Source organism: Trachurus trachurus (assembly GCF_905171665.1).
Source record: "Trachurus trachurus genome assembly, chromosome: 19".
Taxonomy (NCBI): domain Eukaryota; kingdom Metazoa; phylum Chordata; class Actinopteri; order Carangiformes; family Carangidae; genus Trachurus; species Trachurus trachurus.
The window spans coordinates 16,149,903-16,172,868 of record NC_139913.1 but is presented as its reverse complement, the minus strand read 5'-3'; the positions used below and the strand labels follow the sequence as shown (position 1 = coordinate 16,172,868).

The 22,966-nt window shown below is 40.8% G+C and overlaps 1 protein-coding gene across 1 annotated transcript in view; it reads right to left on the bottom strand.

Annotated features, from left to right (window-relative positions):
- The window catches only part of ryr2a (ryanodine receptor 2a (cardiac)), a gene marked incomplete at both ends in the record, with an annotated part of 139,699 nt that overhangs the window by 19,313 nt on the left and 97,420 nt on the right, over positions 1-22,966 (bottom strand). The window contains 46 exons of the mRNA XM_083994884.1: positions 2,293-2,366; positions 3,117-3,193; positions 3,448-3,527; positions 4,589-4,688; positions 4,780-4,830; positions 4,958-5,009; positions 5,192-5,298; positions 5,437-5,533; positions 5,631-5,743; positions 5,865-5,999; positions 6,205-6,264; positions 6,697-6,867; positions 7,013-7,105; positions 7,678-7,765; positions 7,894-8,051; positions 8,235-8,317; positions 8,649-8,841; positions 9,106-9,233; positions 9,409-9,539; positions 9,892-9,973; positions 10,190-10,428; positions 10,507-10,567; positions 12,163-12,212; positions 12,485-12,606; positions 12,747-12,811; positions 13,265-13,380; positions 13,537-13,660; positions 13,935-14,010; positions 14,185-14,262; positions 14,394-14,531; positions 15,125-15,214; positions 15,337-15,415; positions 16,349-16,512; positions 17,308-17,448; positions 17,698-17,788; positions 18,017-18,237; positions 18,764-18,933; positions 19,111-19,231; positions 19,321-19,429; positions 19,732-19,918; positions 20,038-20,173; positions 20,676-20,779; positions 21,364-21,496; positions 21,609-21,723; positions 22,216-22,361; positions 22,751-22,878. Coding sequence (XP_083851010.1) covers positions 2,293-2,366; positions 3,117-3,193; positions 3,448-3,527; positions 4,589-4,688; positions 4,780-4,830; positions 4,958-5,009; positions 5,192-5,298; positions 5,437-5,533; positions 5,631-5,743; positions 5,865-5,999; positions 6,205-6,264; positions 6,697-6,867; positions 7,013-7,105; positions 7,678-7,765; positions 7,894-8,051; positions 8,235-8,317; positions 8,649-8,841; positions 9,106-9,233; positions 9,409-9,539; positions 9,892-9,973; positions 10,190-10,428; positions 10,507-10,567; positions 12,163-12,212; positions 12,485-12,606; positions 12,747-12,811; positions 13,265-13,380; positions 13,537-13,660; positions 13,935-14,010; positions 14,185-14,262; positions 14,394-14,531; positions 15,125-15,214; positions 15,337-15,415; positions 16,349-16,512; positions 17,308-17,448; positions 17,698-17,788; positions 18,017-18,237; positions 18,764-18,933; positions 19,111-19,231; positions 19,321-19,429; positions 19,732-19,918; positions 20,038-20,173; positions 20,676-20,779; positions 21,364-21,496; positions 21,609-21,723; positions 22,216-22,361; positions 22,751-22,878 — 5,277 coding nt within the window. The remainder of the gene's footprint in view (positions 1-2,292; positions 2,367-3,116; positions 3,194-3,447; positions 3,528-4,588; positions 4,689-4,779; positions 4,831-4,957; positions 5,010-5,191; positions 5,299-5,436; positions 5,534-5,630; positions 5,744-5,864; positions 6,000-6,204; positions 6,265-6,696; positions 6,868-7,012; positions 7,106-7,677; positions 7,766-7,893; positions 8,052-8,234; positions 8,318-8,648; positions 8,842-9,105; positions 9,234-9,408; positions 9,540-9,891; positions 9,974-10,189; positions 10,429-10,506; positions 10,568-12,162; positions 12,213-12,484; positions 12,607-12,746; positions 12,812-13,264; positions 13,381-13,536; positions 13,661-13,934; positions 14,011-14,184; positions 14,263-14,393; positions 14,532-15,124; positions 15,215-15,336; positions 15,416-16,348; positions 16,513-17,307; positions 17,449-17,697; positions 17,789-18,016; positions 18,238-18,763; positions 18,934-19,110; positions 19,232-19,320; positions 19,430-19,731; positions 19,919-20,037; positions 20,174-20,675; positions 20,780-21,363; positions 21,497-21,608; positions 21,724-22,215; positions 22,362-22,750; positions 22,879-22,966) is intronic.

The window sequence follows — 22,966 nt, the reverse complement described above, 5'->3', positions numbered from 1 at the left end:
AAAAAATAAATAAATTAAAATAAAAACAATAAGCAAAAAGAAACAAACAAACAAAAAAACTCAGAAAAGAACAGGATAAAATGGTGAGGGTAAGGCAGAAAAGTAGCTACAAGCACAGAGCTGGTAAGGACGAGGTTTGAAGATCTACACTCAGGACCTGGACAGAACTGACACAACAACTAACCAACTGTAGAGTAGGAGCGAGAGAGAGACCAACCAACACACAAGAAAATGGCAGAAGGCATAATTACCACGCTCATGAGTGATGACTGAGGAAGGGAAGAAAGTGCAGTAAACCAAAATGAGAAAAGGAAAACAGGGGAAGAAAGAAAGAGAGAAAGAAAGAAAGTAAGAAACAAAGAAAGAAACAAAGAAAAAGATTACATATAGGGAAAAGAGCTTTAAAAAGTCCCAATTTAGTTGTTTGGTCAACATGGAAAAAATAATATAAGACTAAATAACAGAAAACTTGTACAGCTGAGTAAAATTAAAAGAAAAAAAAAGAGCTGAGCCTAAAATATAACAAGACCTTGTAGTTTTTTTTGTCCTTTTCCTTTTGGTTATGGATATGCATCAACGTTGAACCTGTTTTGATAATGTACTGTAGGCTTTTAAAATGACGATTAGATTGTCTTACATGATATGAGGAAGGTATGAGTTGAACGTGATCAGCTGTAGTTGGTACCATGACTAATTTCAAAAATGGGTGCAGTAATGAGTGATAAAATCAGCCAGTTTTAGTAATTGCTGGTTTTCTCCAGTCAGCACATAAAGGGATAGAAAACACCTGTTGTAAAATATGAGTCAATTTCGTAAAAATACCATACAACTGAATAAACACCTCATTATGAACAACGTTAACATTAACATGCAGACGTTATTTTTTTCCATTGAGAGCAACACTGCAATCTGTATTTGCTTGGAATTAAAACAGCCATCATTTACTTGTAATGAGAACCAATAAACGAAATAGTAATATAGAAATATTAATGGCAGTTTTAAAAATGTAATTATGCACTGACAGCACATAATTATACAGCAATCATTAAAGCAAGGCGTTAATACTCTGTAGTGACTATTCCTTAGTGATACATGGATTGTTTTTGTTTTTTTAAATGAGGACCATCCTTGAGCTGTACAGTATTACAATGTACATCAGTGGATTTTCAGCCATGTTAAGAGGTAATAAAGCAGCATAGCCTGCTGTGTTGAGCGAAACCGCTATAAAATGTAAGTAAGTATGTGAAATACTAATAATTTTATAAACTTTGTTCTCGCAGTGATTCACTGTGACCTCCTCCCTGAGGTGTTTAATGGTGGATTAATGACATCACTCTGTTCAGCCACTTACAGTAATAACGTTTCATATGCAAATGGGGGAAATTAAAGTGTGAAAGATTAGAAATGTTATACGACGTAACAGGCATTTAGCTTTTTTAACCAGAAATTACTGAAAACTGCTGCACCTCTTAAAATGTAACAATTAATGTACCAATAATAGCCTCTCTTACACAATACTAAGACATTTATGGAAGTTAATAAGTAAACTATGAAGCCATTTTAACTTCTACAAACCAGTCAAACCAACAAAGGAAAATTTCTTCGACTGCTGTAGTCTGTCTACATTAAGTATCAGTAATCTAAAGGTTGACCGTGAACATTTGTAACAAATGAATACATAGAAGATGTAACAGGAAAATCATGAATACACACACTTGTACACCAGGAGTCATACTGGATAATGCATAGGAAGAAAAGGGTAGTATTGCATTACCACTAGATCAAAATCAACAGAATGCTGAACCAAGTGATGATAGGATAAATGGGACAAAGCAAAACAAAGAATGATGATCTGACAGGAAAAAATTGCCTTTACAGTATGTGTCAGGAATAACAACCAAGGTGTGTACACCAAAGAGTGCATTTCTTCTAGCAAAACTATGTTAATGGTCACTTTCTACCTGAAGACAATGCAGTAATATGCTTTACAAGAGATACATTGTTGTTTAAATAGCTACCTTACAATCTGTGTTTAAGAGCTCCACTTTGATTTCAGTGGCTACAGTGAGTGGTGACTTAAAGACTTTTATAAACAAGTTTAAATTTACCAACCTGAAGTTATTCAAATTTACAGTTAAGGATTTACCTGCACCTGGTGTAGAAAATCAGGCCTGGCTTTCTACTGTAGTAAAGTAGTTTTTTGAGAGCAGCAACACTAGTCTCCAACTCAGAGGCACTGATTTAATGATCCTTTCTCTGCACTGACCTGAACTAAGACATAATGGAACTTACCTGAGCCCTCCTCTGTCACCATCCCCAGTCCTTCTGCTTTGTTCTGCCTCTCAAATGCATTAAGATCCAGTACACTGAAAAACATAGTGAAATTCTCTTATGTTACTACACCCATCTGATGCTGAATACCGTTCTTCTGTTCATTACTTTACGTACATTAACACCTGAATCAATATTTGTGCAGAGTGGCATTTAAAACCTGCACTAAATCTTTTCAATGTTAACACATAAGCTATTTCCCTTGCCAGCCCACCTATTGACAAGGAACGATTTAACCTTTCCAGCACAGGATACTGTAAGTTACATGTTGGTGTATATACGTTAATCGCAACAAATGACCAAATTAAGTAATTAATGAAAAGATAGGACTGACTAAGTAATGCTCAGTTGCACTTTATGTGGATGTTCTATGTCGTCTAGTGGATTTGACTGATGTATGTGTGGATAGGCAGAATTATCTCTGGGCAGATCCTGTTTGAAATCTGCCGTTGCAGATAACTGGATTTGTTTTTGATACTGAATAAAACCTGATGATTCCCAAGAAAGATTTATAGTTGCATAGAGCGTCTCTTGTCTCTGCTTTTTAAGTGGAGTAATGGATCATGTCTGTGTTCAGATTTGACTGAGATAGGAATTTTAGAAAGAGTGTGACTTGAGCAATTAATCAGCTCCCTGACAGCTGCATTTTAAATGTGTGGGTCAGCCAAAATAGAGAGCGAGACAGAGGGAGATTATTTGAGATATAGCACCCACCCACCTGGCCTATCCTGATTTTATCAGTAATTTTTTTTTAGTCCAGGGGCAGGAAGTGCTCATAGAGTTACCTGCAATATTGCATCAGCCCAGCCAGACTCTGAAAAAAGCCCACATCCTTCTTGTCTTTCAGATAATCCAACATTTTCTGTCAAAGAAACAAAGACAACAATGGACGAGGGAAAGTTGAGAAATATTATAGACTCACTTCTGATTTAAAACAAAAACAGAAAAAATACAGAAGAAACAGTCAACCATAGAAAAAACAATCTCAGTTCCTCATTGAGATGAAACAGTGTCTTTCTGACAGGTGTTTTCTATGTATAAAATCCTTACCAGAAGGAGATATTCAGCCTTTCAAATGCACTAACACTAAAAGGACAGAGTGGGTGAGCACTTTACCTGCTGCACAGTAGAGTTTCCTCCATTGAGAATAGCTATGCCCAGCTTCAGAGTAGAGGCCACCATGGGACCCATCTCACCTGGTGAAGGGAAAATCATTCTGTTATCCACCACAGAGCAGGATCATTGCAAACATCATTTACATTTCAATTTAGCTGCTAGGCTCATTCAGCAAGGACATGAATGTAGCTGATGATCATTGATCATGATCATCACAATATGAATTGTATTTTAGGTCACCTTTTGTCTCAATAAGTTATTTATTAAAGTTATTAGTTCATAGATGCACATATTAAAGTTAATAGTTTCAGTGTAACGATCATGCCATGCTGAATTAATCAGAAATTACTATATCTTTACTAAGAAGTAGCAAGGTAAAAAGTGCCCTCCTTCTCTCTTGGGTTTCTTGGAAGTGTTGTGTTTCTGCCAGATTGTGGTTTGAATATGAAGACTCACACTATGAAATTCTGCAGCTATGTTTGTTTTGAGGTACGTTTAGTTCTTCAAACAACACTGTAATTAAACTCCAAACATTTACAGTTTTACCATGGTTCACTTCGAACTGGACCGAGTCCTGACTTTTTTGGGGGACCATGGTCCGGTTTGCTTCAGGTGAGAACGTAATCGGACTTTTAATAGGACCAAATACAGGAAGCAAACCAAAACAGCAGTGTTTCCCATAATAAATTACGTCAACCACGAATAGATAATTAGGCTTTTGGCTCGACCAACGCAATATCGTTTCATTCATTCATGTCCGCATAGCGCTCTTTCTCCGTTATTGCCGTTCACACAGAGAGAGAGAAGTGTGCATACAGGACAGCAGGGCGCGGTGAAAGCTGCCACAGTTTCCTTGCAAAGGAGAACTGTCAAAGCTGCTACTCCCCATTGTTGATGAATAGGAAAAAAAATGACAAAGTGATTTTCCTTCACAAATTTTCTGACCAATAGCTTAACGACCTGTAGACCACGTGTCATTTGTTTACAAAAAAGGTGCGTTTTGACAAGGGACAGTGTGAACACAGACCGGACCAAAACTTAATTGCAATAATGTATCATTTCTTCCCTCTGGTCCGGACCTTGGTCCGGACTTTCAGGTGTGAAAGCGACCTAATAGAAAAGACTGAGAACTTGAACTGACCTTTGCTGGCGCTGATGGTTTGAAGCACCATCTCAGCAGCTCCTCGGTCATGTAGCCGAGCCTGCTGATACAACAACTTCTGCTTCTCCATCTCTTTCTCCTGTTCATGTGAAACACAGTAGAGGTAGCATCAGAGCTTCAGCTACGTTAAAGCCACCACGGAGCCTGACACAGAGCGACTGACCACCTACTTCAAAACTCTTCACTTCCTCTCCGTCCTCATCCTCTTCATCGTGGCAACTCTGAATGAAAAAGAAGGAACACGTGAAGGGCACAGATGAACACTGTCAACATCCTCATCATTAGCATCAGTTATTTCACTTCTAAGTAATGAAAAGGTTTCTGGTGCAAGCAGTCGGTAGCTCATACCTTAGCCATGATGTCAGCATAGGCCATGTAAAGATTATCCTCATCCAGTTTACTGCAACAGATAAAATACATGCTCACACATTTGGTGTTGATAATACTCATTCTGTTTACAACAGTGATGATCTGCCTGATGGAGTAGTATAAATAGTGATGAACTGATAAAGGAAAAAAATAAGTCATCCTTAGTTTTCCAGCTCCTATGACTGACTGTCTGATATGTATATGAAAACCCACCACTTCTCTGTGAGGGCTGTTCTACTGAATAGCTGAATGAGCTGATGCAGTGGATCAATGTGCTTCACCCCCTCCTCTTCTTCACATGGTTCTTGGTCACCTGGTTTCTGACATAAACAAATGCTCACAATCAGAAGAGACTCAAGGGGACAAAGAGTAAAATACAATTTGATCAAATGCTTTTACAGAGTAAAACAAACAATGCCAGGGGCTAAAATAATTCTATCTATTTTAAATATACTAACAGCGAGGTCCTCAATGAGTTTATCTTCAAAGTAGTGCTCCTCTGCCTCGATCCAGGACTTCTCATAGCCCTGCAGGAACAGGTTGACAGCCCGGTGCCTAGTGTGTGGAGATACAGTAATATAAGATATAAGATATACCAGCTCTAAATTTAATGCATAGCGTGTGTGTGTGTGTATGTGATCATAGAACTTACCTGGGCAGGTTGTAGAGTGGTGCCATCCTGAAGCAAGCCACCACTGCTCTCTTCCTCTGTTTAGACAGGAGCTTGTGCCACACGGCCTTCTTACTGCGCTGAGGGTGCTCAACCTAAACACACAAACTGAACTCAATAGTGGCTCACTGTGCAACATCTTCTCAAACTGGACTGACTTGAATATTTCACATGAGATCAGCTCTTCTAATCGGAGTGAAGAGTGCGCCCACACACCTGATCCAGGTGGAAGAGAACATGAGCTATGTCCAGGACTCTCTCCACAGTCTTCTCTGGGTCTGAGGTGTCCTCGTAGTGATTAGGGAGGTCCCTGTACAGAGCCATCTGCCATCGGATAGCTGGGTCCTCCAGCTGTCAGGTCAAACACATCCAGTCACAATTACATAGAGGAAATTGATTTCAGTGTCATATGAGGTTGAGAACTTCTCTAAGCAGTTAACGATAATGAATTTTCTTAGATTTCACCAGCTGTTACTATGTTTTTACTGAATATACTAACAGGACCTTGATCATGTTACCATCACAAACAGGATTTTGGTATTGACTGTGCTCCTACCTTCCCCTGTAAATGTAGATTATTCTTGATGATCTCTCGGACTTCGTCCTCTGTATCTTTCTGTTAACAGAGCAAATTCACATACATTAGTGGATCAACATTCATATACTGTATATGAGGTGGACAGTGGCCAGTGAACTGGGTTTAGGGGTTAAGATTATGACCATGAACCACAACGTCCCTGGATCCAGTCTAGTCTTTGTCATTTCATGCAGATAGGAGATAGCAAGAGCATGACATGACAGAAATGTGGCAAAGTAAAAAAAATGAATGATGAATTAACCTTTATCACAGGTCTTAAATGATCATTTGTCATTGTCAACTGACGTACAGTACTTCTCTTATCATTACCTTTATACCAATGAATTTGTATTTACACATAATTCTGCTTTAAAATTGAAGTGATCACTACTACTACTACTACTACTACTACTACTACTGAAATCTATAGCGCAGTTCAAAATGTACCAGGCAGATGTGAATGTTTCACACCTGGTTGAAGCGGTTCTTAGCCAGTGCAATAAGCTCTTGTTCTCCAGGGGCACAGATGTTGAGTCCAACAGGTAGCAGACGCTTCAGAGTAGCAACTATCAGACTTGTCTGCATCGAATATCGATCTCCTTTTCTCTTCATCTTCTTCCTCTCCTGGTCTGAAACTATTCCCTGAACAGAAGACAAGAAATGCGATGTTAGTCTCAATACAAGCTTTCATTCATATCACACATATGTTTAGTAATTGCTGGTTGTGACACTTGATCACAAACACACATATTGTCATGAGCCTCCACTTCCTTCCATGTCCCCGTACCTTTGACATCTTACACTTCGTGTCAGTGATGAGGAAGGACATGTTGTTGATTTCATTCTGGACAACAAAGTTCTGCTCTTCCCTCTTGAAGTTCTGCAGAAAGATGACAAAACATCCATGACTCTCTGGGACACTGCCCTGCTAGAATTATCCAGTGACAGAGGTTTCTGAAACTTCCTCAAACAGATGATCTAACTGTGGCTCCCATTCATCAGCTGCGTGTAGGTGAGAAAGAAGCTGAAAACTGAAACTGAACTTATCTCTAACTTTTTTCCTTAATTTGTTGCATCTGTCTGTCACTTGTTCATAAGAGGAACCAAGTGCAACATTGTCAGTGCCTTCCATGTGAGACATGGTTAGGATTATGGGCTACTGTACTTCAGAAGGACCATGAAAAACAGCCTTTAATGAAATATGAAAGGACTAAATTATAAAGACCAATCAACACACTAAAAGCACACTGTTAAAAGCTCCATGGACTGGAATTAGAAGAACAAGCAGCTCTTAACAGTGAGTAATTTAATTTACCACTAATGATTAGCATCATTAATCAGTATTAAGTAAGTTAATTACTTGTGTTCTCTCTATCTGCACTTGACCTTGACTAATACTTCCATCTACTTTTCAGTCAGCAGCACTTTGCTCCTTCACAGTGATTTTCTTACATGAGACTTGGCCCAGAAGATGAAAACCTCAGCCACCATGCGGAACAGCTCCTCAGCCTCTGGGTTGGATTCCTTCAGCCATCTGGCCCTGTCGGCGTACAAAGATAGGAAGTGGATAACGGCAGGTCCTCTGAGTTCTGCGCTAACTACATTCTGTTCCCCAGAATGCAGCATATATAAACTCTGATCTATTACACTTCAGTCAAAGCTCTGTACCTGTTGTAGTCAACAAATCGGATGAGGAGAGGGTAGAAGGCGTACAGGTCTCTGACCAATACAGTGAACTGGTCCATGATGAGGAGCTCCGTCTCTGACATCTCACCCCTCCCCTCTGCTTTGCTGTGTTCCTCATCCATCAATACAACTGCAGCTTTCTACACAACACAGTGCATGGTCACTGTCATTATCACTAAACATTTTCAGTCTGTTTTACAAAACACACTTTCTTTGAACCTGAGGCTGTGACATCAAACTCACAGAAATGGTTTAGTTACATACCATTTTCCACTTATGTTGTAATAAGGTCATCTAAGAGAGTACAATATGAGGACACTCACTTTCTTCAGTTTATCCATTAGAGGCAGGAAGTGGGTCTTGAGCAGCTCGGCTTTGGCCTTGCTGATGATTGGCTGAGAGAAAACTTGGGGAATAGACAGAGATGGGGTTTGACAGTTAGGAATACAAAAAATAATTGTATGTGTGTGCATGAATGTGTAAGAGATGTCTTCTGGTGCCTGCACATACTTTGATCTGTTAGCAGTTTATTAGGAGCACCATCTCAACCTAAGTCAGTCTAATCCTAAATTTCTGCAATAAACCCTCTGAAGGTTCTAATGTATGTGTTACCATTGTGGAGGCTGCAGTTTATGCTGCTGCTTTGCACCTGTCAGATTACCACAGCACAAAGGCAGTCGAGTTGTCAAACATTAAGAAGGAACAGTCTGTTGCACACGGTGTGTTGTCAGGTTTACCAGCTAGTCTTTTCATCCAGGCCCCCTCATCTATTCCCAGGTTGTTGTAGATGATCTTGAGAATGTTTCCCAGCAGTGTGTTCATGTGTTCAGAGGTGACAGAGGTGCAGCAGCTGTCAGTTTTGTCTGTGTTGCTCTCAGGTCCATATTCCCACCAGTGAGACATGTAGCTGCATAACATGGGCAACACCACCTGCAGCAAAATGGCAGTTTTACCATGAAGCACATAAGCATATGATAACAGTGTACAGATACAGATAACAGAGCAGTGAGCACAGTGTGTCACTAGGAAATGTACAGGTATAACTGTACAATTGAACATTGATGATTAAGGCTTAATATGCAGTCATTTTCAACAGTTCTAAATAATAATTCTAATCAGGTTCAATCACAGGACCTTACTCCTGTTCTATTATTCTGTTTTATGCGGGGGGTTTTTGTTAGTTATATGTCCCACCTCCATCACATGGGGCATCTGAGTATATCTCATGCCGGACTCTGCCAACTCCATGATCTCCTCCAGAGATTTTTGTAAGTTTGGGATCACAGAGCAAACCTCCCCAACATGTCCCGGAAGACCTAGAGCTAGGAGGAGGAAAGAGAAAAGTGTCAGTAACATGTAGATAAACCTAATTCTGAAAGGATACAATTAAAACATGATTTCTACATCTTGGTGTTATTCCTCCTCCTGGAATATGTGCGTACAAGAACACAAAGTAGTTAACTATTTAAAGGAAAGTACATTCACATTTTTTAATACCCCCTCTGTCTTTAGTTCCTTTGCTGTTGTAGATGGAGAAGCTGTTGAATTTGTTGATGTGAGGTTCAAGAAAGGCAACAGGGAAGGCTGCTGAGAATGCAGCTAGACACTTTCCTAATGCTGGACGCTGCCTGGAGAGGAGAGGAGAGGAGAGGAGAGGAGAGGAGAGGAGAGGAGAGGAGAGGAGAGGAGAGGAGAGGAGAGGAGAGGAGAGGAGATCATGTCAGGCATTTGTTTGAATATTTGGTCTAAAACATGCTGAAAACACACTGAAACACTGAGCTTTTTGTAGATTGTAGGGTACACCGTTACATCATTGTAATTCAGTGAAAAGAAAATTTGTTACATGATTGTATTGAATTTCATTGTTTTGTGTTATTATAGTAATATCTAGTAATATTGTTGGAAGTTCAGTTCCTTGGTACAGTGCATTACATGCCAACCTATCTACAGATAGGGATAGGTTTCCGGTATATACTCTACCTTTCTACATAAATGCTTTTGTTGGTTCCCAGAAAGTAAAGGCTGTTGAGGATTCTGTAGCAGGAGACCTGGACATCTTCCACTGCAGTAAGAACAAACAACTTGTTCATTTGGAAAATGGGTATTCTACATACAGTAATTCCTCTAAATTAAAAATACAATTTCATGTTGAATATCTGACATTATTCTCCATTTTAAATGTTTTGTCTGATACATAATTGCATTATTTTTTTTGTATTCACAAAGACTACATTATTCAAACATTAACGCCCCAGTCAAACATAATGTGAACACTCACATATGAGGTCTTCTCCAAACATGTTCTGTCCGATGTGTTCAAACAGGGAGGAGAGGACGGGCAGCAGGGCGAAGGTGGTGTAGTTGATGATCTGAGTGACACCTCGAGGCTGCTCTCTGCTGTGGGTGAACTGGCCCAGCTTCAGGTTCTCTTGTGTCTTCTCCAGGTCCTCCGCTGCACTGTCAAAGTATGACCGCAGGGCTGCCTTCACAGACTCCAGACCAGTCTTCATCACAGTCCTGATGTATAGGGAGAGTTACGTTTTACATCCTTATCTGAGACAAGAGATACATCATACCATGCATCTTATCCCTTACCTCGCATCCAGGCTTTGTCCCAGTATCTGTAGACAGTTGACTATGGATGTGGCATTGTTACCTGGAAAGCAGATAGGATAACATGATAAACAGACTGGTACGAGTCTATGCATATGAGTCAGGTATCAAAACACACAAACACACAACAGCCTCTATCTGCTGCAATCAACAGTTACACTCTGAAAACAAAATCTGAAGAATCTCATCCATCATGTTTGTTTTAATCAAAAGCACTGAAGAGCATCATTTTCCAAAGAAAAAGGATGTTCCATTAAAAATGAAAACTGATACATGCACAAATGAATAAATAAATAAATGAATGAATTATATCACTCCAGGCTTTAGAATATCCCCAAAGAGATAGAAATGTTAAAAATATGAAATATCATGTAACTTTCATTAATTCATTCTCTTTGTTTCCAGTCATGTAAAGGTCTGATCTGCAGAACCCTTTTTACTTTGAGGAGAATGACTTTGCACTCATATGGCCCAGGAAATGACACACCACACATCAAATATCATGCATGCATGCATGCACACCCATGCGCACATGGAACACAGACACTTATTTCTAATCACTTACTGAAGTCGAAAGTCATATTCAATATCAATTGTAAGAGATCTCTTATAATATATAATAGCAGCCAATAACAAAAACTGACAGTGTGCTCTGTGGTTGAATGATGTTTTATTATGTGGAACTTCAATGCAATGTGTCTATGGAAATTGTAGAAGCCCTCAATGGGGGGGGAGCTTACTGCTTTGCTCTTGACTTTGGTAGAACCTTGCATGTAAAAACCGTCAACACTGTGCATGTTACCTATGTGTATTTCACCCTGGGAAACTTGGCATGAATTATCTGGCCTTATCCTGCTTTCTCCCAAATATGGTCAATCTATGCCCACCTGTGGACCCTGCAGTGATCTGTGTCAAGATAAACTTGTCTGGCAGAATAAATGGGAGTCTTCATATCACACAGACACCATGGAATACATCCTCCTTTCAGCATGAAGGAGGGTGAATAACATTACAGTATGAGGCAGCATATCCTGAGAGAGCCAGGCTCACATAAGTATCCTTGATGCATTAACCAGTGACGCATGATGTGACCACATGTGATGTTTCCTAGATCTACAACCACCTGATGTTGTGAATGTATGAATGTTAGAATACAGTGACTGACTGATCAACAGTGGATGATGGGATATTTTAAGTCCTGCACATTTGGGCAAATGTAGGCATCAAATCTCTACTGCATTTGGATGAGTGGATTTTGGATGTTAACCCTTTAGGACAATAATAGTCATAGATGTAGACTTCAGAGGTCAATATGAGGTGTTTCCATCATGCTCATCATTGTGTCAGCATCTTTGCTATTTTAAACCCTAATACAGTGAGAGCATAGCGTTCTTCTGTTCAGACCAGGCAGGGCTCCATGTAGTGTTTCACTTGTTCCACCAAATGATGGAAAAACAGGATTTAAATCATTCATTTCATATATCCTTTGTAAGCTCCATACTGTGCCTGTGAGTGTAGCATAGGTGGGGCTCTTTTGTTGGAAAGTCATGGACCCACCCAGCACTGATCTGACACTCAGCTAATTAAAGGCTTTATGTCTCATCAACCAAAAAGCATCTGTGCACAAACCATCCTTACCAAACGAGGATATCCTATGTCTGACAAGAACTCCCAGTTTGCAGAAAAGACTGAAAAGGTTGAGTGAGAGAGGAGGTAGAGAGGGAAGCAGAGAAATAGACAAAAGAAATGTGAGAGACAATCAAATGACAGAGACCCGGGGGAAACAGAGTAGGAGATATATAAAGGCACACAGCCTGATGTCAAGCTGCTGACAGATCCAACAGCTCCTTGGCCGTCATACATACACCATTCTAACACATACATGAGTTAAGTATTAGTCATTTACTGACATACAAAACAAGTGCTCCTGGTATCACTGGCTTTCGTACGCTTCACTCACCTGGTCACCATCTCCTTCTCCTTGTTAGAGGCGTGGCCACCACTGCTGATTGGATGGATGGCTGTGGACAGGAAGTAGAGCCTATGGTTTTTAAAGTACTGATCCACCAATGGCAAGACAACCTGTGGGTTGAATAGCATAAAGACATGATTCAATTACCTCTCAGATGTCATTCCATGTGTCAGTTTATGTCTAGTGATTACAGCGGTTTACAGTGTTGGTAACATTTGAGGGTGATGTGAAGATCCCTAAAGTCTCTCACCTTTCCAAAGAACTTCATCTGCTGTTCATGAGGAGCCTTCTCTGACTTCGGCCTTGTTGCCTGGTCTAAATGACAGGAATGGCCAGATGATAATCCTAATAGTTTTACATGCTGACATTCACATCCACAGACTGTCCCAGGTGCAAAGAGAGAAGCTATTATGTCAAACTGTAAAATGTCTTGTCTACAGTATTTCTATTACACAGGCTTTTTGCTTCATGAAAATAGATAACAGCAGATCATGACATCATCCTACAAACACAAATAATATTTGTGGCTGCTTCAAAGAGAGAAAAACTTGTCTCTTTCTTCTAATGGCTGCTGCATCAGTGGCATTACCCAGTTCTGAGCACACAGTGTTTTCACTGACAAGCATAATGATCACTGTATGACATGCATCGTGTGTTTAACACACATCTTTCTTGTCTAACACCAACTGTTTGTGGAGGAACACTGTAACATTTCACTTATGTCTGAACTGTCATCTGTTTTTCATTCATTAGACAAATGAGTCTCACCAAACTCCATCATGTGTTGGTGGGCCTGGTCAACATATGTGATGAGCTGCTGGAGGAAGGTGTAGGCGAATCGTTTCTCTATAGCTGGAGTGTCCAGCTCCTGTGACTGAACACCTCTGCAAACAAACAATCAGACCCTGGTACAGTACTGTAACTTTTCCCTCTGCTTACACTTTCTGTGGCATGTCAAGCAGGCATGACTCATATATGAAAAAACAAACTTAAATAAATAAGTTTGAAATCTGTGTGGTGAGTGTTTGCCTGTTTCTCACCTGGACACAGTGTAACCATTGATCTGGAGGAACTTGAGGATGTCCTGCGCTTTTTCTCTGTCCCTGGATTTCTCTTTGGCAGTCAGTGTATCATAGGGAACCAGAAGGGGATGGTTTCCTCCACCTGGAGACAACAGCAGCACAGCTGGATGGAGGATAGAGCCGGCAAGTACAAAGAGTACATGTATAAACCCTCGTTTTCTGCTTTTTAAGTGTCAAACTACAGGACTTTTTGTTCACTGTATTTATGGTCTTTTCACTTAATATCTTTATATCCTTTTTCAGATAAACTAAGAAGTATATCATCATGGTCTCCACTCTTCCAATAAGGACTAAGTCCACATAAGCTGGTAGTGATGGCATCAAAAATGCACAGTGCACGTGTTGTGTTAGTTTACCTTTGGCTTCCAGCTCCATTTTCTTTTTCCTGGCCCAGACATTATGATAATTCTCTGCAAGCAGCTCTGCCATAGACTGGACAAACACAATACGAAACATGTGTGACTGTTTCACCAGACAGATCCACGGCACCCTCTAGTTTTATATCAATATTCTCCTTGCTCAAGTTAAGTTTCTCTTTTATTTGATAATGTAAAGTATACTGTAGCATAGTGCTTCACATTTCTGTGTGTGCAGTCAGGCACCTACCTGCATGTCTCTGGACAATGTAACATTGCTCATATCAATGGGTCTCGGGCTGAAAGCTGCAGCTCCTTCAAAAGACAACTGTGGAACAGACAACATACTCTGTAGAGAGCATTCATGCTGAAAATAAATGCTATACAGTGATACAAAGAAATCATGTTAAATTTGTGCGTGGTTATGTCAGTGTTAGTGTGTAGTGTGTGCATGTGTACCTGGCTGGCCTGTGATATCCTCCTGGACTTGTTGTGGAGGCTGGCAGGGTCTCCCTCTCTGATCCTGTCGATGCTCCAGCCCCATGACAGCATGGTCTTCAGAGACTCTCTGACTGACCAACAGTAAGTCTCCTTGTCCTGCAAGAAGACAACCCAGCTTCATTTAACTGTTATAGAGTACCCCCTGCTGCGCCTTTTAAGAAACGTCCCTTCCTTGAATATTTTCAGTGGCACACAGCTGTTTTGAACTAAGAGAGCCAGTCTTTCAGAAGTTAGTCTTCGGAAAAACACCAGCCTACACTTACACAGTATCTGAGGGAAAAAGGAACACATTTTAACACATTCAGCATTTATCCATCAAGATAGATTTAAATTTGTACTGTAGTTGCTATAAATATCAAAGTCAGGTCAAACTATAACCATGGCAGCCAGCTGTGAGGGCCACCAGTTTCCTGCCTCTGGCTCAGCTAGTTCGCCCTGTTGTTGGGTAACCCCCATATTCATGCCAGGCTAGTGATCAATCATCCACCAGAATCAGAATTCCATGAGCAGACAATGGCCCAAACCTCGCCCAAAGCAGGTACCCGCAGAATCAGAATGAAATCAAAGGAAAACACTTCAAAGTGTACATGTGAATTGTGTTGACTTCAGAGACATTTGAACACCATCTGTTTTTTTTTTTGTTTTTTTTGCTTGAGGTGAACAGACTCAGACAGCTGCATGCAGACTACCTTTTCAGAGAGGCCTTTGTATGGTTTCAGTAAAGGGTGGCTCTTGCTGATTTCACATATCTGTTCCCCATATGACCAGCCATTGGAAAACTGTACAATATACATAAAAGATATTTATATATCATGACATATCATATCATATCATATCTTACATAACATAACATAACCACTACAATAGTTCCATGTTATCTTATCAACTGTTATTTCCTTACCATCTCTATGCACCACTTTTCATGGTTGTGCTCTGCGTATCTGTTTATGAAATAGTCCAGTTTCTCTGGGACAGTTACGCTGATGAAGACAGAAAAGGAAAGAAAAACAGATTTAAACATGTGAGATCACCTGCATTCAGGCTAACCCAACATCAATTCTCTGAATTTAACTTAATATCAGTAAATGTTTAAAGCAAATCTTTTACAAATTCCAAGGAATCCTTCATTCATTTTTTTTTGATCATTATGGATCTAACTTCAACGACATACAATAAGCATGACAACACTTTAAAGGGATAGTTCAACATTTTGGCAAATTGGCTCATTGCCATAATCGCTATAGTCATAGCAGTAGGTTCGTTACCTTTAATTGTCAGTGTAAGCTATTCTTAGAACGGAGGAGCGGAGCGGCAGGCTGCTCAGGGCTATGCTATGGAGGCTAAGGGAATTTCTTGGTTTTCCTCATCAAACTCATCAAATACACAACCCAACAACTCCAAAAGGCTGTCGTGGACAAGTTGTGAGCTGCACAATCACCACGCTATGAGATAATAATGGAACGTTACGAGACGGAGCTGTTTTAGAGGTAAATTCATGCAAAACCGCTGAAGCGCGTTGCGTTCAGGGACAGTTTTTCAGCAAGCAGACTCTGTATTTACCCTGTATTTACCTCGAAAACGGCTACGTTTCGTAACGTTCCGTTATTATCTCATAGCGTGGTGATTGTGCAGGTCACAACTTGTCCACGAAAGCGTTTTGGAGTTTTGGGATTTTGTATTTGATGAGTTTGATGAGGGAAACCAAGAAATTCCTTTAGCCTCCATAGCATAGCTCTGAGCAGCCTGCCGCTCCGCTCCTCCGTTCTAAAAATAGCTTGCACCGACAAATAAAGGTAACGAACCTACTGCTCTGACTATAGCGATTATGGCAATGGGCCAATTTGCCAAAATGTTGAACTATCCCTTTAAATTAAGACGTTATTTAACAAAGAAGACATCAATATGTTGCATACTTGGTGGTATCTGCCGGCTGTGGAGTGAAGTTTCCCTCCGAGTCCATGGATGACTGTTTCTCCATCATGGCCATGTAGTTAGACTCCATGTAGTCTGGAGGGAGAGCTCCAGCCACAGCACTAAGACATGGCAATGCCAGCTTAAACAGCTCCTGGTCATACCGCTACATCATGAAGACACACACACACAGTACACTTTTACAGTACATCATCACACAGCACTATTGCAATCCCATTGCATGCTTCACCCACTCTACTTCTGCTCTCACACCTTTAAGCCTAATCCTGTCTGACATATCTGTGTGTTCAGTGCATCCTGGCTGAAGCAGGATCATTTCATTCCAACTCACACAAACCTGACCTCCAGCTGTTTTAACCTTGAATAGCCTCAAAATGTACAGTAAGAAAGAACAAATACTACACATTTTTGCACAGATGAGAAGAATCATATCCCTCATTAACATGTACAACTACTGTAGATTACTGTATGTTGATATTGATGATGGAATGCTCAGAATTAATGTTATGATCATAGTTGTACTTAGGTCATGTTTATGCTATTTTATAGAATTTAAATATCTAAAGTTTACAAATGTAATCAACATGAATTTCATACATCAACTTTCCACAGTTTACGTGTCATAACTCTGACTATGACTATAAACATTTTCATGCCTTCTGAGACTTCATCAAGTCTGAGAAAAAGTCCTGGTCCTGATGACCCTAATATAGAGGTGTCAACAAGGTTATCTCAGTCAGGAGACAAAAAGATTGTGTTAGAAAGAGATGAGCAGCTATCTTGCAGGTGGAGGAAGAACAAAGAGATGTAATTAATTCCATTGTGGGAATGAAGAGTTCAGCATTTTTGGATTAAAATGATGAATACGGCAGTATCTATTGCACTGATTTTGATACATCTTTAGAAAATCTGTCTCATGCGAGTCCCTGAGCTTTCATACCTTGTATGACAAAGCATCAAAAATGCCCCAGAACATTTTCCTGGAGAGGTGAAGTTCTTCATCTGATGCAGCCCCAAAGTTGCCCCAGCCTCCAGCCAGGCAGTAATACTTCCAACAACGCTCATAGTGATTGGTCAACAGCTGGGGAAAGTCAAGAGGAAATCCATCAAACAGCTGCTGGCTTTAAACAACCTATACAGTAGTACATCACAATACAATAAAGTAAATGTGACAGTTTCATGTTATCTTATGGAAATTAGAACATTTTCCACTTTGAGGTTAAGACACCAGTAAGAAAGTGTTCACAGCATATTCTTCTAATATTAGTGGTAAAGCAGAGCCCCTGCTGACTGGTCTGAAAAGCAGAGATTTAACTGACAGGTTTCTCACCTTCAGAGGCATCTTGGTGTGTTCATTAAGCAGAGGAACGTCAAACACCAGCCTCCTCAGCAGATGTTGCATCATAGAGGGTCTCAGCTTTCTGCACATTATTAAGATGACATACACGAGTTGGCTGTTTTCACTGATATAAAATAAGAACTGGAGTTTAAGCAATGTGAAAACACTGGATTCAAAATGATGAATGTGACCTCATTAAAATGAATGATTAAAGTCAAAAAGCCAAAGACAAACAAAGACATTACAGCAAAGCAAAAGTGACTCCCACATCAAAGTCTTCATTAAAACTCTCATTTAATACCAGTCTTACCCACAAACAGCCAGCAGACACTCCTCTATGGCATCTCTCTGAGCCTTGGTGAGGCAGCAGCCTTTGGACAGGCGGTAGATGGTGTGGAGGAGGGAGTCAATCAGTGAAGCAAACGGCTCTGTCCCCGCAAACAGTGGTGCACATTTAGTCAGGAGAGGCAATACAGCTGTACAAAGATACCTGTTGAGGGCGAGTGCCATGTCTGTGGCACTGAGAGCAACCTGGCACAGATACAGAGACAGAGAAGGAGAGGAGGATGAACATCTCTGTGTCTGCGTGATTGAGCTTGTCTAGAAAAATCGGCCTTGTTGAGGCCGTGGGATTAAAGAGGAGCAGAGTGAGTCTTCAAATCAAACATCCTGCTACAAGAGAATGGAACAGATAAACATAACAACCCACACAATACTACGATCATTTCCAGTGATATATTTATTTACAGAACATATTCCCGTCAATGTAAATTTTAGATTTTCGAGACAAGAGGTCAAGGCAAATTTTGTGCTGCACAAGGTTATTTTGTACATTCTCCTTTTTATGAAAAATCATTTGCATCTCAACTTCAACATTAAAATGTGCTTCGGTGTAGGTTTGCACAAATGTATTAAATGCTTTCAGAACTATGTGTTGCGGTGGAAGTGGTGTGTTGTCTATTTTCAATTCAACATAGAACTAATGTAACAAATGAAGAGCGTATTTGACAAATGTATTCTATCTAGCTCATTAATTATCACACACACACATACTCACAGTGTCCAGAGAGGCAGCAGCTCTCAGGTCTGGTAAGAATCCGACTTCCAGCAGGTGAAGGAGAAAATTCTGGTCTTCTATCCCATAGACCCGGTCTAAGAACAGCACCATGGCTGCTTTGTGGTCTGGATGGAAACCAGCCGACATGTCTGGCTCCACCACATTTCCATCTATGCACGCACAGGCACAAACATACGTAGATGAGAGACAAGGTTAAAGGTCAACATTTATCTATTTACAATACTGACGTTAACACTGACACTTATTTTCATTACTGATGCTGCTGGACCTATTCAAACTCATGATTATGCTTGTCAGGTAAGGTGTGTGCTAGTGGGGTTGCTCACCTTTACCCAGGTTGGGCATGGAGAACGGGATACTGATGACTCCCACCAGGTCTTCAATAGGAATGAGAGACCTCAGAATGGCTCTGATACGGATAGCTTCACCTTTACCAGCATGGATCAACTGACACAGAGTAAGAGAGGATCGTGTGAGGGTGGATATAACATTAATCGTGTGTGTCTGTGTGTGCGTGCGTGCGTGTTGTCACTCACATGCATCTCTGGAGCACAGCGACCCAGCAGATCAATGAGAGCAGCATAAAAGGTCATGATGGCATTCCCCATGTGAATGGTGTCGTCTTCCTCCTCCTCCATCATGTCACTGCTACAGACACACACACACGTAAACCATAACATGTCAAATGCATAGCCACTGGGGGACTTTAAAACAAGAGGCAGCCAGAGTCAGATTGACATTATTGTGAGGTCAGATGTGGGCCGCCAACATTGCTGAATGGGACGTGAGTTGTTAGACGTTGGGTGCCACTGCTCTGCATGGCTCGGTAACAAGCTTCATGACTTAATTTTGTGCTCCTCTGTGAATACCTAATGTTTTTGCTCTTGAAATCTCCTCATCTAATTCTAGTAGGGGAAATTGAGACGTGACAGATGTTACATTCTTACAGCGTTCTGCTGCTTTCAGACGTAGGAGATGGGCCATCCCTGGAGGCATCTTGAGAGATCTTAATGGCTTCCTCCATCGCCGCCAGCAAACCATCACCGCCCTCACCCCGGAGAGCAGGGCCAAAGCATTCTGGTCGGCGAATCAGAAGCCTCACGACAACATTGGCATTCTCCTCCACACTTTCACCTGACCAGAGTAGAGTAGAGGTGTTTGTAACAGACACACAGCACTGTGACAAAGAGATTTTCAGTTCAAAATAATTTGAAGGGTAAAATATGGATTTATAAAACGGTCAAAATTGTCACCATTGCAGAAGACGGCAAAGCGCAGGAAGTCGAGGTAGCGCTCCCCCTCCACAGGGTTCCAGCCAATGTCGGGGTATCCTTTACGCAACAACATTGCACAGCTCTGCAGCCCACAGCCAGCCAGGTACTGCACCACCTGCAGAGGAAGTTGAAGACACATAAAATGTTTTGAATAACAAATCATAAAATAAACATGGCTTCCTGTAGCTTCTCAAATCTAAGAATAAAAACTGCACAGCAAGGTGTAAACAATGGAGGGCAGGAATACTGTACACTTTGCTGTTTATTCTTGTTCAACAACACATTTCAACTGTAGCAGACGGCCTTCATGAGGGCCATAAATTACAGGACTGTGGATTAAACTAGATTAGTATGAGTGGACCTGATATATTGACTTTAGGAAGTCAATACCAATGGCTCAGGGCTGGAAGGAAACTTCTGCACAGTGACCCTAGAAGTTAGAACTTGTCACCCAAAAACACCATCTACTGTACTTTTGGTCTGAGTGAGGTGAGGGCTAGGACACCACGGTGAATCCTCCTCAGCTCTGTGATATATGTTCACCATATTATTTCAATGAAACAACCACTGAATTTCTGTTTGTGTTATTGTGAGTGTGAAATGTTGCTCAGCTTCACCTTCTCCAGGTCTGGTTCTCTCAACGCCAGAGCCAGCTCATTGTTATCCATGACTGATGCTGCAGCCACATCAAGAGGAGTAGAGCCTCGCATGGATGGAGAAGCTGAAGAGAAGAGAAGAGAAGAGAAGAGAAGAGAAGAGAAGAGAAGAGAAGAGAAGAGAAGAGAAGAGAAGAGAAGAGAAGAGAAGAGAAGAGAAGAGAAGAGAAGAGAAGAGAAGAGAAGAGAAGAGAAGAGAAGAGAAGAGAAGAGAAGAGAAGAGAATATATAATTACTTTGGTTCAAATAAGATTACAAGAAGTCCATTTGGTATATTCACTGCTCAAACAGCTAGTGTCTGTGAGCAATGTAGGACAAAGCTTTGTTCCATATTGCATTACAGACTTGTAATGCAATGTTATATGCACCCATTGCTTAGGGGACTGCTCTTTGCTCTGCTGTTATGGACACATGGGTTGATGTATAACTATTGCTCTGGAGCCTTGGCCCACCAGGGGCTGGGGCCTCTGTGAGTGGAGTTTGCATGTTCTCCCTCTGCCTGCTTTTGTTCTCTACAGCTAGTGGACCCACATATGTCTTAGGAGTTACATGTACATGCTGGTATAAATGTTAAAGTGAACTCTATGCAGGCTTTTAAGGAAGAGGAGAAGGGAAAATGCACAACAGACCAACGTATTCATCCACTCACCAAGACCAACACTGCTGTTCTCCAGCAGGTAGCTGAGATGGTCAAACATAGCTTTCTGGTTCTGGCGGCTGATCCGACAGAAATAACAGAGAAACCGACAACAGTTGGCCACCATCTTAGGAAAGGTTATCTCCTGTGAAACACATATGCAAAGACATGTTACACAAACATGGCATACAGTAAATGTTCACTCATTGTAACTGCAGTATTTTTTTTTATTTTTTATTAAAGTCTATGCATCATACCTTTGAGTCTCCTCCACTGAGCACATTGACCATCACCTCCATGACAGTCTCATGCATCCCCAGAGCCCTCATCAGGTTAGGATGCTGGTAAAACACTTTGTTGTTCATGATGTCACTACAGTTGAGGAAAGTTAAGTTCAAAGGTCACTGGCCATATACACAGTATACAACAATGAAAGAACCCAGATGAGTACCAAGATTAACATTAACTATTATTTTTGTGGTCTGTCTTAAACTCTTCAAATGTAGTTTTAACAAAGTGAGATGCTTGGGGTGAAGTGGAGCATACAATAAGAATATTATTCTGTAACTCAGAGAAAGTATAGTTCAGTTGTGTATTGTGTGTACTGATTAATCACCTTCCAATTAAGATATATGCATGTACTCATATAACCCCACTACCTCACTGACGCTGAAATCAACTATAGATTGAAATAGAAATCAGACTTAGTAATTATATATTATGCAAGGTCAGTGCATCAACTAGTACATAGGCATATAGGCAAGGCAGGACAGTATAGAGAAATATTTTCAGTGAGTGAGGAAAAATTAAGTATAATACAACGTAATCTGTGCCAAGGACCATGACACATAAGTGCGTCCTCACCCTAGTCCTCGGATCATTAGTTTCTCCTCCTCCCTTCCCATGCGGACACTCAGCAGAGATCTGATCTGCCCCAGAGCAGCCAACAGGTTGATGGTGTCCTCAATGGAAACTGAATTTATAGTGTACGTCTTAGGAAGAGCCCGCACCTTGACAGATTGACAGAGGGAGACAACACACATCACCGCCGCTGTCAGACTGATCTGCTCCTCATCAGAAAATCAAGTGTCTGTGACAGAAGTCTGAACATCACATCAGTGACAAAAACATTTGTCTACAGGTAAAGGTCTGATTGGTATGATGTCCTGCTTTAGATGTGAAGTATTGCTGTATTTTCACACACAGTTTTAAATGATAAATGGTTAATACAGATATGGGGGTTTGAGTGGTGTTATATGGAACACTTTGGAAAACTTTTTCACAGAATTGATGAAACCACACAAATCTCACATGTGACAGTTATCATATTGTAACATCACAGAGGGATATCTTTGTTCTATCAAAACAAACACACACACACACACACACACCCACCAACCTGTCCTCCAATTCCATCATACTGGCGGTGCAGCAGGACAAACATGGCTCTGACAAGCTCTGGATCCTCAATAACTGACTCCTGAGCCCAGCGGACCATCGTGTCTGATATTAGCTGCTGTAACGTACCTGTGCAGACACACAGACAGTGACTGGGAAATCTGAAAATCGTATTTCCTCTCAATTTGTTGGCTTTTCACTTGACTCATTGACAGCT